General features: G+C 41.3%; 1 protein-coding gene across 1 annotated transcript; it reads right to left on the bottom strand.

The window, feature by feature from the left end:
- Nucleotides 1-2,259: 2,259 nt before the first annotated feature.
- Nucleotides 2,260-14,562, bottom strand: c8b (complement component 8, beta polypeptide). Its single transcript, XM_033650283.2, has 12 exons — nt 14,404-14,562; nt 13,965-14,112; nt 10,883-11,030; nt 8,699-8,840; nt 8,443-8,575; nt 6,659-6,856; nt 6,242-6,482; nt 4,489-4,617; nt 4,243-4,406; nt 3,579-3,732; nt 2,645-2,716; nt 2,260-2,551 (listed from the first exon to the last, which is right to left on the bottom strand). Exons 1-12 carry the CDS (start codon nt 14,484-14,486, stop codon nt 2,397-2,399), a joined length of 1,767 nt encoding a protein of 588 aa, XP_033506174.2. The 5' UTR covers nt 14,487-14,562; the 3' UTR covers nt 2,260-2,396.
- Between the last annotated feature and the right edge of the window lie 2,452 nt (nt 14,563-17,014).

Below are 17,014 nucleotides of genomic sequence, written 5' to 3' on the forward strand. Positions count from 1 at the left end.
CTTTGTGTGTGTTTTTCTGTCTGAAGCTTTTTTGAGCACAAGAATGAAAATGTCAACTTGAGGCAATTTAGACACTGCTCAAGGCTGATCCAACTTGTGTGAGTTTTATCACAGCAACTCATAATGTCACTCAGTAGTGTGTTTGGCCCCCGTGTACCTGTGTGCACTCCTGACAACATCTGGGCATGCTCCTGGTGTCCTGGGGGATCTCCTCCCAGACCTGGATGAAGCCGGGCAGTGTCCTGTACCAGGAGGAACCCAGGGCCCAGAGCATCTCCAGGCTCTTTCACGCCTGTCACATGTGCTCAGTGTGAACTTGCTCTCATTTGTGAAGAGAACAGGTGGACCTGCCAATCCTGGTGTTCTCTGGAGAATGCCAATCGAGCTGCAGGGTGCTGGGCTGTGAGCACAGGTCCTACTAGAGGACGTCGGGCCCTCATACCACCCTCATGGAGTCTGTTTCAGTTTGGTCAGAAACATGCACATCAGTAGCCTGCTAGAGGTCATTTTGCTCCTCCTGTTCCTCCTCACACAAAGGAGCAGATACTGGTCCTGCTGCTGGGTTGATGCCCTTCTACGGCCCTGTCCAGCTCTCCTCGTGTAACAGCCAGTCTCCTGGTATCTCCTCCATGCTCTTGAGACTGTGCTGGGAGACACAGCAAACCTTCTTCTGACAGCAGGTACGGATGTGCCATCCTGGAGGAGCTGGACTACCTGTGCTGCAGGTACCGCCTCATGCTTACCAAAACTAGAGAAGAATCAGTCAGGGAGGATGAGGAGAGAGCAACTGTCTGTGGCCACCACATGTAAAACCATTCCCTTTTTGGGGGTTTTCTTGCTTTTGCCTCTTCATTGCACCTGTTGTCACTTTCATTTGCACCAAAGCAGCTGAAACTGATTTACAATCACTTGTGCTTCCTAAATGGACAGATTAATATCCCTGAAGTTGAACTGGCTAGGTGTTAGACTGTGACCATTAAGTGTTCTCTTAATTTTTTTGAGCAGTGGAGGACATTTTTAAATTGCTGAGGCTGAATCCAGTCATTGCTTAAATGCTACAGTTACACTAGTCTCTATATACAGATTCAGTGAATGTAGAGTCTGTAGGCAAACCCCGGAGATCTTGCCTCCGGAAGAAGAGCGGAAGAGCCCTGGTTTCCGGTTGTAGGCTGTTTGTAGTCCGCGTGATATTGACCAATCACATTTGAGCCGGCTGCAGTTGTTGCCAGGTTAAACAGTTGTGAGTAATCAAACATTAAATGACAATAAAAGTTTATTCACTCGCACACAAAGGAAGCAGCTCTTCAGTGAAACTGTTTTAAAAGAGGTGTTGATTTAACTTAATGGTCATTTCGGAGGCTGTTTGTTGTGTTTCTGATATTTAGTTCAGCTTTATTTATAGAAAAGAAACTCCTGTCAGAGTAATGCAAAACAATTCAATCGTACCAACAACTGCAGCCTCCAAAATACCTCCACACTCACATCAACAGAAACTGAGCATTATAACCTTGGTGATGGTAGAATATACTGCAGGACTGTTGTCTTAGACTGCATTAGTTTTAGTTTTGTGTACCAAATAAACTGGCAACTGAGCGTATAATGAATTAGATTAAGCCAGTAGGTTGTCTGTTGGTGTTACTCTCATGTGGCCAACATGGAGGACAAGGCCAAGTGAGCAGAATAGTCCATTATCTCTGACTATTTAATGCATCTTTCAGTTACTACACTGTAGAGATGTAGGAAAACATGACACCTCAGTTACATTTTAGTTAGTCTCTATATACAGACTCTACATTCAGTGAATGTAGAGTCTGTAGGCAAACCCCGGAGATCTTGCCTCCGGAAGAAGAGCGGAAGAGCCCTGGTTTCCGGTTGTAGGCTGTTTGTAGTCCACGTGATATTGACCAATCACGTTTGAGCCGGCTGCAGTTGTTGCCAGGTTAAATGGTCCGTGCGGTGAACTAACGAGGCGGAACATAATTGGCGTCACTGCAAACTCTGAATCATTGCAAAGGTTCAGCATATTTACTTATATATATAAACGGAAGTCGGAAATGGAAATTCACCTCCTCCGCCCAAATCAAAAGTGGAATGCCAAAAAATCGGGGATCTGCCGCCAGAGGCTGTATCGCTGTCTGCCGGAAGTCAGACGCCGAATACAGCTGATGGGTTCCGAGAATGCAGTTACACCAATGAGAAGACATATCCAGAGACACATGGTTTAACAGTATAAATGAAATACTAATTGGAGATTTTCCATTTAGGTAAGATTGTTTTTATTCAAATATAATTCAACATGTCACACCACGCAGTCAAACGACAAACACACCACAAACCAAACTTCCATTTTCCAGCAGAATTTTAAAAATCTTTATGTCAGAGCTGTTAAACAGATTTTAAAAACATTCAGTCGACTCTTCCTGCAGTCCTCTGCATTCCAGGCCTCCATCACGGGGTGCTGGGTTGTTACACTGTCGACTCCTCGTCTTTTTCTGTCCGCTGCAGGATGACCATGCACCCCAGCAGCTCCAGCTGCCGTCGATGGCTAAATCTGTCAGAAGGGGCCACATCATATTTCATATCATTATGTCAGTATCTCAGAAGGTTTTAATCCAATGCTGTGCGCAGTGTTTTGAGAGCTGACCTTTTTGTCTATTAGTGATCTCGCAGCCTCGTCCAGCGTAGCCAGTGGGACACACACAGTCACACCTGGTGCCTGTTGAGGGAGGTTAAGATATTTACTGCACAAGCATCATCACTAATATCGTTACCACCACTGTAAACATCATCCCTTAGTATACGACAATTTTAAGTTTGTGAAAAAAAGCTCTGACAATGCCAGTTAAGGTTCCTTTGAGTAAAACCAGGGAGAGTGATCTTCTGAAATAGGGTTTTATGAGGTTCTTTTCTAAAGTCAGTGTATAATCACACGAAGTAGATGTCAGTCGGCACAGCCCAGGCCAGCTCGTTTAATTTTGCTCCGATGGAAGTCTCCTGTGCTCCCCTCTCATGTTCTTTGGATTCAAGCAGTTTTAAATTGCATAAAACTGGTAAAGAATTACCAATAATAATAATCCATTTCCCTGCGGCTACAGATTTGTACATCTTTTAATATCTATGCAAGAGGCCTGTCCTGCGTAAATTAAAATATTAAAATGTTGTTTTTTTGTGTTTTGTTTGCTTATTTTTGTTTTTTGTCTTGTTTTGTTTTTTTGTTTTTTTTTGTTGTGCTGCTGCACTTATTTCGTCAGTTTTTATTTATTTTGTGTGTACATATATAATTTATATACATACCTGTTGCACTGTTGCCGTTAATGTTGTATTTTTATATTTTTGCCAAACACTTTACAAGTGCAATGATCCTGTAAACGTTGTTCTACTTGAAAATCCAATAAACAAAGTAGGAAAAAAATAAAAAATAAACAAACAAGTACCTCGTACAACCCCACTTCAAAAAACCTGAACTATTCCTTTAAGATTTGGCACAAACTGGGGGAAATTAGTTTTCAGTCTATCGCTAATGAATATGGAGCCTTAGAATTTGTCATAAACACCAAAAATAATATCCTCTGAGATACCTCTCAAAACAGCCACTCCGTTGTTTTGGCAGGGAGCACATCGACAAGCATCGGCCTCTGCCAGGTACTCCGACAGCGCTTTCTTCAGGTTTCTTTTCAGGGTGGCATGATGGGAGAAGTCTCTGGAGGTCACTAGCTCATACAGCAGCCGTGTCTAATGAGAAGGAAATTTCATAATTAAACCATCTTCATGCCGTTCAAATTCACTTCTCTAGGATTTAGTTTTTCCTTTCATAGAGCCAACTGGAAACCCTCACAAGTGCTGAAAGTTAACCCAGCTTATTTGTATTTGGCTCAGTTGCTATTTGGCATCTTTTGTTGTTTGTTCTCCAACTTGCTGTTTAGCAGCCTAGTTGTACTTTGCCTCTTTGTAATAAAGCCAATCCTGGTACCACCACTGACCAGCTCTTTGTAAATGTTTCTGCACCAATGAGTCAGGTCAAACTCCTTGAAAACAGTTAGTTATGGCTGCAAACTGAGATGGAGAATTATAAAGGAGGAAGAAAAAGAGGTTTTAGATTGTGGGAGACAGAAACACAAGAATAAGAAGATTGAAAATGGGATTAAAGCAGGTAATATGAATAAAAACAGAAATAAGCGGGGAAAGTGAGACAGAAAGGGAGAGGCAGAACATGAGATTTCAGTTAAAGACGGATAAACTCACTGTTGTGCGAAGGAAGTCGGGATTAAATTGCACGCCTTCGCCCCACAGCCCCATCAGCTGCGGCGTGGGAAGCTTTTTAGACAGTAAAGCGGTGATGGATTCACTGCTTCCACCCCTTACAACTGCAACAAAGTCCTCCACCATGCTGCCGTGCTCTGTGTCCTCTGAGGAGAGACAGAACCACTTCAGATTTTTAGCATCAGTTTGTGTTCATGATGTAAAACTGAACATATTCATATTCCTCACCTCCCATCTCATTCAGTAGGCCATTACAGGATCCACCGTGAAAACCCGCAGACACATAAACACCAAAAATGTTGGCCCCGACCTTTAGGCCCGACTGCGTACAGCGTGCGTAGTCGTCCAAAGTGTAATCTGGAGCAACAAAGGGAGTCAGGGAGTGGTTACTATCTTTCCATCAACTAACTAAATCAACTATTTATCACTAGGTATCAGTGTTAAAGGGACAGTTCACCCCAAAATCAAAAACACAGCTTTATCCTCTTACCTGTAGTGCTATTTGTCAGTCTAGATTGTTTTGGTGTGAGTTGCTGAGTGTTGGAGATATCAGCCATAGAGATGTCTGCCTTCTCTCCAATATAATGGAACTAGATGGCACTCAGCTTGTGGTGCTCAAAGTGCCAAAAAAAGTACATTTGAAAAACTCATCAACATCAATGTCTCTTTCCAGAAATCATGACCTGGTTACTGAAGATAATCCACAGACCTTGTTGTGAGCAGTTTCATGTAGGAACTATTTTCTTTCCACCAAACTACACCTGTATCATCACACAGAAGGAAGCGTGCATCTACTAATCATGGATGTATAAAGAGACCTGGATACAGCGTTTGAGGTGGAACCCTATTCATTCCTGTGAAAGTTACTAAGCTGCGCATGAAACCAAAATGGTTCAACAGCCAGGTATAACATTACCCCGATGAGTGGCACTGCTTCCACACTGTGGGCACACTACAGAGTTCTACTGACTGAGTTGAGTACTTCCGGTGTAGCACTCCATTAACTTGAATGGGGATTAAATTATTTAATTGAACAGATCTTCTAGAATTTACAGATGTATCAGACCAATGGATTAAATTCTGATGGTGAAACAAATCATATTGCAGGGTTTGTGACACTCAAAACAATGTACCCATTGATTTATGGACGTCTCTCTCACTATGTAAGTTTATAGGAAAAAGTCTTTTCTCTACCAAACAGCACCTGCCAAGCGTATCACCACGCAGGAGGATCTACTCATGTACTCATAGACGAGAGGTTCATTCTCAATATGTAAACATTAACAATGTCCTTCTTGACTGAGCTGTAGCTTAGCTCCATCTGTGCTAGGTAAGCTTACAGTAGATGCACTGTTCCTTCTGCACAGTGATATGGATGGCAGTTAAGTTTGGTTTTTAGTTAGTTTAGTTTTTGAAATGTTCTTATACATGTTTTGGTTTGGGTTTTTTTTTGGCGCTTTGAGCACCACAAGCTGAGTGCTATCTAGTTCCATTATATTGGAGAGAAGGCAGACATCTCTATGGCTGATCTCCAACTGATGATCTTAAAAGTCTCACCAAATGAACGGGAATCCCCACGTTAGTTGGAAATGATACCTTAAATGTTTTACTGCACAGTTTGGTTCGAAAATTAATCATGTTTGAACATCAGACCAAGGGGACTGGTGGCCATCTTGGATTTGACCTCTTGTGTTCCTCAGAGGTCAAATCTGACTTCCCTCCACATCTGAAAATAAACATCATGGTAACTGTTGGGGTTGTACCTTTGAGAAAAACTATATATTTTTGATTTTGGGGTGAACTGTCCCTTTAACAATGACAAGATAAAGAAAAGATGATGTCACTGCTGTTGCACACCAGTATCTGATCACAATAATTACCTTTATGTGTCTTGTAATGAGCAGAAACTGAGCAACTAAACCAGTCTTGATTTGACTGTGACCTTCGTGACTCCAGTTCAGCAGCCACTAATATTTATTACCGGACTTTGCGAGCTTCTCCTTGTTCAGGATGATGGTGTGTTCAAAGTCTCCTCCGAGGGCTGCCTCTGTAATGTAGTGGGTGCCGTAGTCCCTGAAGATCTGTCTGTATTCTCCGTAAACATAGGACTGTGGCAAGGAGCGCAGACGCTGCAGGAACTCAGGGTGAAGCATCAAATCATCTGACTTCAGCATGTACTGGGCCAACTCCAGCTCTGCTTTGGCCCTCACGAAGCTGTTAGTCTGAGGGAGAATCAGCAGGAGTTGATGAATACGTCAGTGCTTTAAGGCTAAGAGTGGAGCTGGAGCAGACATTTTAAATGACTTGTGGGTTTTGATGTATCATAAATCTGTTAGGTTCCTTTTTGTTTTTGATAAATCAGCAGGTCATGAAGAGGTCAGGAGAAAAGACACCTCACCTTGCTAGCAGCACGACGGATCTTCTGTTCTTTTTTGGAGTATTTGGCCTTATTGTAGTTGAAGCCAAATTCAACTATGAATGGAATGGCAAAGCCAAAGGACACGGTGGTTTGGGACATGCGCTCCTCCAAAGTGTGCTTCCTGTAGTCAGAGTATGACTCAAAAGACTGCAGGGTGAAGTCATACGAGCCTTTTGTCTGTAAACACATGGGAGGGAAAACGTCCTTTTATAGTGTGTAACAAGCTGAGCCGTATCATTCGATAAACAATAACTGTCAACTATATTTAAAACATGAAGAATGATCAAGAAAAAACATAAGATAAATCACCATTATTACAGCCTTAAGATTAATCCTCACTGATGCAACAGACAAAACATGGCACCACTTTCCAATGAGACACCTTTTATAGTGGGTTTATAGTCAGGATGAGCGAGTACACCATTATCTGTATCTGTATCTGTGTCTGTATCTGTTTAACTAAATTATCTGTATCTATACTCGGAATGGGTGGAGTTTATGTCAAAACTGGGTGGAGTTTAATTTGTAAGTGGGTTGGGCCTAATCAGAAGTTGTTATTTTAAGCCTGACATTTAAATGGACTGATCAGAAGTTGCAATATTTATTACCTATGAGAAACATATTTACAGAACAGCCTCAGAATTGAAGTTCAGGATCATTTTTTATCACAACTGATTAAACACATCAACCCAAATAAGGATTTTTCTTTATCACAAGCACAGATAACATGACACATTTTACTTGTATGATACTTATCTGTACCTCTGATACTCATTTCATCCGAGTATTCAGCTCAGCCCTAGTTTAAAGGGAGTTTTTATATAACTAAAAATGTTATTAATGTGAACAATTTTTTTTACCAACGCTTTACAGAGAAGCTATTAGGAACAAAGGTTGCCAGGTTGGCTGGTAACGTTTCTTTATGTTTTAACTGCCATCGGGTGGAGTTCATCTTTGGCACTGTACATGAGACAGATAGTCTGTGAAAAAAGTCATGTTCCTCCTCCTCCTCTTCCTACTGCCTAAAATGGCATTCACTAGAATCAGACAGCCATGCAGTCAGCATCAACCAATCAGAGCTGAGGAGTCTCAGACGCAGCTGTCAATCATGTCAAACACTCCGTGAATTGCTGTTCCGCCATCCGCAGACGCATCAGGAGCAGATGTTTTCAGGAGGTCATACAGGCACGCGGGGGCTGAACACACTACTGAGTCACATTATGAGTTGCCGTGATGAAATTCACGTTCAAGTTGGATCAGCCTGTGATTTATTTGTCTCATTTAGTGCTGTGTGGATAAAGTGACACTTTCAACAAATATGAAAAAGTTACCAACTGTGGCTTTAATGTGTGGTTGTGTTTAGGCACAAAAAACCGCTGGGTTATGGTTAGAAGAAGATCATGAGCTTAAAATACTTGCTTTTGGTGGAACAATCATGGCTTGTAAATGCTGCCGATGTCTTGTTAAAAAACACCCACTTTTGTTGTTTGTCTCAAACAGTGGTCTAGGTGTCACGCCATCCACCATTCCCTCCACCCCCTAAAGACAAACTCCTCTCATATACATGTAATCAGACTTATATTACTTTAGAAACATTGATACGACCCGTATGACACGTACAAACATAAAGTTTCCCTGGTTTGCAGAAACGTACAATGCCAACATTTTCTTTTGACGTCTGGGCTGGAAGATAGCTGTAATCTCGAATATCAACTTCAGCTCAATAATTGCTATACAGCAGTATGATTAGCAGCTGGTTTCACCTGCATAGTGTACTGCTGCAAGTTGTGAGGCTTCCTGAATCTGACATCCTGGATGTAGTGAGGCAAGCAGCTGCCAGCATAGTATCTGTTATCAAGCACCACTCCCTCCAGGTTACTGTTCAAGATACTGATTCTGAAAGAAGAGCAACAGCATTAAGGGTGAGCAGATTGATTTGAGGACAGCAACATGTTTACCTCTCCAAGTCCTCGAAAATATCTGGGACTCAGGCTGCAGACTAATGGGAATGTGACTCACCCTTTGGCAAGGTTTTCGATTCCCCAATACTCTTCAGCTTCCTCCCTGCAGGGCTTGGAAACCTTCTTACAGCCGACTTCATCTGACATGTCCCCGCAGTCATCTTCCCCACTACACTGCAGAGTTCTGGGAATACAGCGACCTGGAGGAGAGGAGAGACGTGGATGGCATCTCGATCCATTCGAAACTGAATGTTTACATTTGTCAATGATTCAGTTTCTGATTTTAATTGTGACAATGCTGTGGTTCATGTGTGGTGAGGTTTAGGTACGAAAACACTTGGTTAGGGTTGGGAAAACATCATGTTCTGGCTTAAAATACCCAGTTTGGTCGCTACAAACACAGCTGGTAATGTCTGTAACTCTCGTTTAAAAAAGCGTTTGGGGTGCCCGGTAGTTCACCTGGTGGAGTGCATACCATTAAGGCTCAGTGTTATTGCAACAGCCCAGGTTTAATCTCAGCCCAGGCCTTTTGCTCCATGTTATCCCCTCTCATTCTCAGCCACTTTTCTGGTCTCTTTTCAGCTTTCACTATGACATAAAGGCAAAATGCCCAAAAGATTATCTAAAAAACAAACAAACAAAAAAAAACCTGGTTTTGTTGCTATAAATACAGCTAGAAATGTCATGAACTCTAATTAGAAAATGCCAGTTTGTGTCTCTGTAAACACAGCTAGACATTTCCTGAACTCTTTTTGTTGCTAGAAACATAGCAGGAAATGTCCCAAACTCAGGTTAAAAAATACCCACTGTTGTTGCTATAAATACAGCTGGAAATGTCCCAAATTCTTGTTAAAAGACTACAAACACTATAAACATGGCTAGAGACTTTTATTAAAAAATCTGTTTTTGTCACTATAAACACAGCTAGAAATTTCCCTAAATCTCGATAAAACATTTGTTTTTGTCGCCAACGGTAAAGCTGGAAATGTCCTGAACTCTTGTTAAAAAATACCTGCTGTTGTTGCTACAAACACGGCTAGAAATTCCCAAAGTCTTGATAAAAAATACTTTTTTTTGCTGTAAATACGTCTGCAAATGTTCCAAACTCTTATTAAAAAATAACCTTTTTTTTGTGATAAACATGGCTGAAAGTGAATGTCTCATTAAAAAATACCTGCTTTTGTTACTATAAACATGACCAGATGTTTCCTGAAATCACATTAAAATATGCCCACTGTTGCTGCTATAAATGCAGCTGGAAATGTCGCAAACTCTTCATAAAAAATGCCTTCTTTTTAACTATAAACATGTCCAAAAGTTTCCTGAACTCTTGAAAAAATATATGTTTTTGTCACCGTAAACAGGGAATGTCCTAAACTCTCATTAACAAATACCCACTTTCATCTCTATAAATACGGCTGGAAATATCCTGAACTCATTAAAAATCACCCTCTTTCATTGCTTTGAATATGGCTGAAAATGCTTAGAACTCTGGTTAAAAAATACCCACTGTTGTCAATTTATATATACAGCTGAAAATGTCCCAAATACTCATTAAAATATACCTGCTTTTGTAGCTGTAAATACGGCTGGATATGTCCTAAATTCTCGTTAAAAGATACCCGCCTTTTTTGCTGTAACCACAGTTGGAAATGCCCTGAATTCTTGTTCAAACGTCTCGACCTCCCTTTAAAAAGTATCTCCTTTTGTCTCTGAAAACAAAGTTCAAAATGACCCGAACTCTTGTTACAAAATAACTGCTCAACACGTCTCGAAATGTTCCAAACTGTTAAAAAATACCAGTTTTTGTTGCTATAAACAGGGCTGGAAATATTGCTGATTCTCGTTATAAAATACCTGCTTTTGTAGCTATGAAAAGGTCCACCATCCCCTCCTCCTCCCAATGACAAACTAACAGCTAACATATCTGTAATCTAGACTACGTTGCATTAGAAATGTTGATATGATACATATGAAATATACAAATGTAACATATGCGTGGTTTGCAGAACCGTAGGCTAATGCTAACATTTCATTCTGGCTGCTGGCATAGGCATTTAGCTATTGGTCATTTCCAAAACAGACTAAAATCAACAGCTTGACATCATGTTAATATGCTTATTTACTTTCTTGCTGAGAGCTAGATTGCTACGTATGAAGCTACAGCGAGCAGCCAGTTATCTTAGCGTAGCGTAAAGACTGAGGGCAGTGGGGAGTACATAGGGACAGGTGTATCAGATACCTGTTTGGTTGCAGAAGAATCCCTCACACACAGGAACACTGTCACAGGTGTAGCGGGCTGGAACGTCACAGGCCTCCTCCTCCCTGTCGTGAAAATTGCACGGCTGCCCTCCAAACTGGGACGGCTGCTCCAGTTTAGCATAGCGATACTGGATGTTTGAGAGAGACAGACACATAAATGGTCAGAGAAACACAGAGGAGGACTCGCCATGACCCAATGAAGGTGGTGAAAGAGCCTGGAAACTGCTCCGGGGAACTGTAACAGCCGAAATCCCATTAGAGGGCTGTTTTCACTTTGTCATGTCAAGGTTATTAATCCCCTTTCTTGTAAAGTGGATGAGATAGAGCGCTGAAGTACATCAGCTGAGACCTTTGCCAGCAGTGGAGCTCTCTACCTCTCAGAAAAACAGCCCACAAGGGTCGAAATGTCGAATGCCTCAGACTGCAGAGTTATCTCTCAGTCCCAGCACAATAGGGATGATTTATTCAACTAGATCTAATCTGACTGAATCCAAATCTAATCTCATTTTGATAACCAGTGCACAACAATTGGCTGGACCACTGCAGCCCATAAAACCAGTGGGGGTTTTATGTAAGTTAGCCTACATTTCATTTATTTGCTTGATTGTAAAGGTCAAAAGTTTTTAGTTGATGAAAAAGTTGACATCTTGGAAAATATTTTTCATTGCTTCATTGCTGAGAGTGTGATGAGAAGAGTGATACTGCTGTTGTATGCTAAAGCTACTGTCAGTAGCTAACACAGCTTAGCACAATGACATGAAATTGATTTTAAACCTTGGTTTTTGTATGGACAAAACAAACATGTTACAAATGAGCTTCAGGGGTGCTAGCTGACGCGACTTGCTACCTTTGGATGGAGCCAGGTTAGCTGTTTCCCACTGTTTCGAGTCTAAATGCTAAGCAGTGAAGTTAGCCAGCTTCTGGCTGCTGAAATAAGAGTGGTGCCAGTGTTTTCATAACTCTCAGCAAAAAAGTGTGTTTCAAAGAATGTTTCCTAAAACTTTTCCTTTAGAGGTCCAGTGTGTAAAATTCAGGAGGGAATATATTGTCAGAAAAAGGTATTCAATATTTCTAACTTAATTTTCATTAGTGTCTCATCACCTACTAATATAAGAATCATTTTCTGTGTCTCAAATCACATACTTCCGTTAGTACACTTCTATGTAGTATATGTGCACTATGTACTCAATGGCGTAGTGCGCGAATTTTGACAAGGTAGTCTTGTCTCAAATCAAACACGGCCGTTGTGCACTTACTGGAAATGACTACCGCAAATTAGCTAGTTAGCAAACTAGCATTAGCATTCACATTATCGTTCGCGGTACCAAATCATTACAGACTGCTAGATTAACCCAACAAACATACTGCTGGCTTATATCTGACAACAGTATAGTGGTGCTTAGAGCAAAAAACACATGTATAACGACAATGCAGCGACGTTCACGGTTGCACAGTCCTCGACCGCCATTTCCAGTTTGAAAAGTGGTCCCTCCCCTTCTGCTACGTAGCCAAGATGGCGACCATTGAGGGCGAGAAGTGTCCATAGTTCCACACTCAACTTCCTGACCGTCTTGAGTGCACCATCTGAGTACTCATAGTGCACTGCATTTTTCTATACTTCTCAGTGTGAAGGCACTTATGCACTCAAAATATAAAGTGTAAGTACAGAAGTACGCGATTTGAGACACAGCATTTGTGTCTTTATTCCTTAAACCCCAGTTCAGACCAAAGATTTGCAATAAGACAAGTTAAAACAGGCTGTAAATGTGCTGTTCTTCAACGTTCTTAAAACCTGCCGGTTCACACCAATGCAACTAGATGAGACAGTGTATCATCTCTATGCAACAACTCTCTGTACTTCTGTTCTGATTTGCAGCTTCTCAGGTTTATTTTGTGGCTGAATGTAATTTGTAGCTTCTTAAAATATTAATGGAGGATAGTGATAGTGAGATACTGGCTACAGCTGCATTTGTAGTGATGAAACGGCGAAAAACAGAAACAAAACGAGCATCAGATGGACTGTATGCTGCAGCAAGCCAACGCTGTCTGCAGTCATTTTGACTGGACCAGCAAACTTCACTAAAAGCGAATTGGCTGTTGAAACAGGTGACATGCTTTATGTTCTAAAACCAGCCGCCTGCGATTTGACAAGCTGAGTTGCAGGTGACTCCATCAGCTGGCTTGAGTTGAGCTCAGACCGGTCAGTTCACACCGCTGCAACTTTTCTCTGCAACGTTCTAAAACGGTTTCGTCTCGTTGTCAATCTTTGGTCTGAACTGGGCTTTAGAATAAGCCAAACACCGGCCCTAGATAGGGATACATACATTTCCACCACACTACCGTGACGTCACCAAATGGTTCATGGCCTTCAGTTTTAAAGCCTCAAGTTCTGCTGTTGCCATCTTGGATTTTTATGGAGCCAGAAGTGACCATATTTGGCACATGGGAGATGTCACTGAATCCCATACACGTGACCTTTGAGGTTAGAAGGTATACATATCACAGCATATCATTGGGATACAACCTGGTTGTAGTTGGCCTTGGATCGGAATATACCATAAAACCTCAATTAAACGCCCAGTCCCTTTCACCAGCCCTGTGTGGCTACACATTTTGACAAATAAAAAGCTTGTCTCAAATAGATGTCAAGCGTAAAATTCTGTCACACCCGAGGAGGCTGAGGGAGCTCCCATGGGGTCAGTGACCGCGCCCCTGCCTTCAGTTAACAGCCTTTAAATTCTTTGTAAAAATAAAGCACCAGCTCAGGCAGAGCAGTGATGTAATGTTTGCTTTAACTGATTCATGCTTCACAATCACAGACTCATTCAGAGCTGTTAGGCTACCAGCTGACTCGTAACATCCAATCATATTCATGCAGGTATACACTTCTCTCTATACCATCTGAAGTGCTCATGCCCACCTGCTCAGGGTGATTCCTCCTTTACAACTGAGTATCAGACAAACATTGTGGAGCCCTGATGGGCCGACAAACACATGCCCTGTATCGTAGCTGTGACGTCCCCCGGGGCCCACCATCACCTGTCTGCTGTCATCATACTTACCCTTTTCTTCTGACAGGTGTCACAGCGCGACCACGAGCTCCACTCTGATAAAACACAGTCCACAGGATGAACTACCACCTGATGGCCCACTGACCGAGCCTCACGAACACCAGGGTCTCCATCGCTCGCTGTTGTGTCCGCAGCTTCACTGTGATCAAGACAAATCAATTTATTTTAAGACATTTTTAGATGCAAAAGTGTTTTAATTTGATTGGTTACACACAGAACTACTAATGGATCTTAATCAGGAATAATACAGTTGATTTAATACCAAAAAAGTGACATAAATCGCATTTAATCTCACACTGAAAACTGTTTTGGAGCATCAAGTATCAGCATGTCTCTGACAGCAGGACGGTTACCTTAGTTAACCTCTATGTTAATTAGCTTTAACATATTGGCAATCTCTCACTAAACAGGAAGTAAAACTTGCACCTACCTCAGCAGCACCAAGCTCACAGTAACATAGAGTAGAAAGCGCCGCAAACTGAGAGCACTCGTCCGTGTCACCACAGGAAGCATGGCTGTGTGTTATTACGACTGACTGTGGACGAGGAGACGACACTGCTCATCTCTCTATGTAAACACATGCTGATCAATACCGGCCTGGATATGAACTCAGAGCTGCCATTAGACTCAGGGGTGGAGCTAAGTACACAGCGCTGCAGGCCTCAGAGCCACAAGACAAGGTGTCGGGGTTATTAGGTCGACTGTCTGTGTGTGTGTTACTTAATACAAGTGTGACACCAGCGTCAGGTTTACAGTGAAGCAGAGTCTGCAGGCAGGTTTAACAGGAGGTCTAAATGTGTTTGAGTTATCATTAACTTTATTGTGATGAATCTGAAAGGGCAAGGAAACATACTGTAGGTAACATACGACAGTGGTGGAACATAAAGGCGGTGTAATGTGGTAAATTCCTGTATCAGACCTGAAAACATGAGTCATGTTTGTGTTCTGCTGACCTTTAAACTTTGCTCACTGTCACTGATTTGGGATTTTACAGAGTGACACAATCACTCACTCAGTGAAAGCAACACACACACACAATGTCAGGGAATCAATCTAACACGACTCCACGTCTCTACTTGGGAAAATACATGTTGGTGACTGCTATCAAAGGAAACTCTCATCTTACAAAGGGCCTCTTAACGTCCGACACATTGTCAGTGGAAGTCAGAGATGTCAAGTTATGTCCCTCGATTATTCATGATAACCTGTATAAGTGTTGATTTGGTGATCTGTCATTACTGACGTACTGTATGGTGTTCGGAGGTAGAAGTCCTTATAGAGTGACCTCATACAATGGACTGTTTGTGAAGTTCTTTTATTTGAGAGCTCATTTCCTGTTTGATCTTCTTTCTTTCCAATTGTATGTTTTTTTCTTGTTGTTGTTTGCTCCTCTTCAGGTGATTCAGTAACATAATCAGCACTAAAAAGAACAAGTGATGATTATATTAATATCTCATATCACATTACAGTGATTAACTGCAGGGAGGATCTGTGCAGTACTGTGTGAGGACAGCAGCCTCTGTTGGCTGATCTTACCACCAAAATCTAATCAGTTCATTGTTGAGTCCAAGCTGACGTTTGTGCCAAATTTTTACAAAATTCCCTCAAGGCGTTCTTCATGAGAACGAGACAGTTGGATGTACAGACAGACAATGCGAAACCATAATTAAACAAAATAAAAAGTAATCAAACAAGTCACAACCAGAGAGGAGACATCTGCAGAGTCAGTATTGAAGGAAATGGAGGAATGAAATGTGACGCAGGGTGCTGTGCTTTAAAAACAAGTAAAAAACAGAGTTCTGATGAGGAGGTCTGCAGACACGGACTGACTGTCTTGTGTGCAGGGAGCTCACCTGGCCCAGGTGTGTCACATGACGCTGATTGCACTCAAACAAGGTCTGTAGCTCTGAAAGAGGAACACACAGACACAGCAGAGGCACCAAGCAACACCCAAAAAGCAAAACTAAAATGGAAACTTATAAAAACTAAACGAAATTGTAACGCTTATAAACTATAAAAATATAAACTGAAACAATGAAACCAACTGTGGGAACTAACTACAGAAGTAGAAGCAATAGAGAAAGGTAGTTACGATGAGCCCCAGTACATGCTATTATTATTATTATTATTATGAAGCACACACACAGAGTTTTAGGTGTATATATATACATATATATGTATATACATACAAATATATATATAATTTACCAACGATGTGTCTTACTGCCCTTTAATGTTAAATATGCTTGCAGATGTGCCCAGCTTGTCAGTGTTGACAGATTTTGCACCTAAATTAGCTGCTGTAAATCGTATAGTTTATTACATGATTAAACAGAGACTTGACATAGTCATCATTACATATCTGTATCTGACAAAAACTACAAAAGAAAATAGGAAATTATTAGTTTAACTCAATTGTTTTTTATACTTAAATTATAGTTTTTAATTGTTTATGTAGAATAAGCACATCATTTTAATACAATTTTACAAAAACAGAAAGCCACGATGGAGATGGTTTGCCTTTTTGAGGTCATATAGAGAAAATCGCACCATTTTTGATTTACAGTACCATGAGTTCTTCTTTGAGCATGGGCAAATTTCCGGTTGGCAATCGACCTTTCGCTAAGTGTGATGGTCCGACAAGCTGTCAGAGTAACTAACCATATGATCATATTTTTGGAAAAACAAAACAGTGATTCCAGAGAGAAGCAGACAGAGGGGTCTACAGTCTGTGTTTGAAGGATATATCCAGGATGTCAAACTGACTCAGCAGCCACAACAGGTTAAAAAGACAAAGATAGTTAGAAGCTAAAGCCGAACTATAGGCTACAGATCACAGTGTAAAAGTGAACCACCACATCACTGCTGATCGCCACAGAAGACAATGAATATAAAGGGAAACTTTGCTGATATTCAACCAGCTGTGTGGCATCGCAGTGTGTGCAGATGAATGGTGTTTGCAACTGCACTGTCTATATTTACACCCCTGTGTAGAAGTGACATATCTTTAAAGAAAGAAAAAGAAACATGAGCAGAAAACG

Source organism: Epinephelus lanceolatus, chromosome 12, assembly GCF_041903045.1.
Source record: "Epinephelus lanceolatus isolate andai-2023 chromosome 12, ASM4190304v1, whole genome shotgun sequence".
In the NCBI taxonomy this organism is placed as follows: Eukaryota; Metazoa; Chordata; class Actinopteri; order Perciformes; family Serranidae; genus Epinephelus; species Epinephelus lanceolatus.

Coding starts and splice junctions, on each gene's coding strand:
- c8b (XM_033650283.2), bottom strand. CDS start 14,486: ATGCTTCCTGTGGTGACACGGACGAGTGCTCTCAGTTTGCGGCGCTTT. Junction 4,618..6,241: donor GGAGAAGCTCGCAAAGTCCG/GTAATAAATATT, acceptor TTGTTGCTCCAG/ATTACACTTTGGACGACTAC. Junction 4,407..4,488: donor CCTACTGAATGAGATGGGAG/GTGAGGAATATG, acceptor GTCTCTCCTCAG/AGGACACAGAGCACGGCAGC.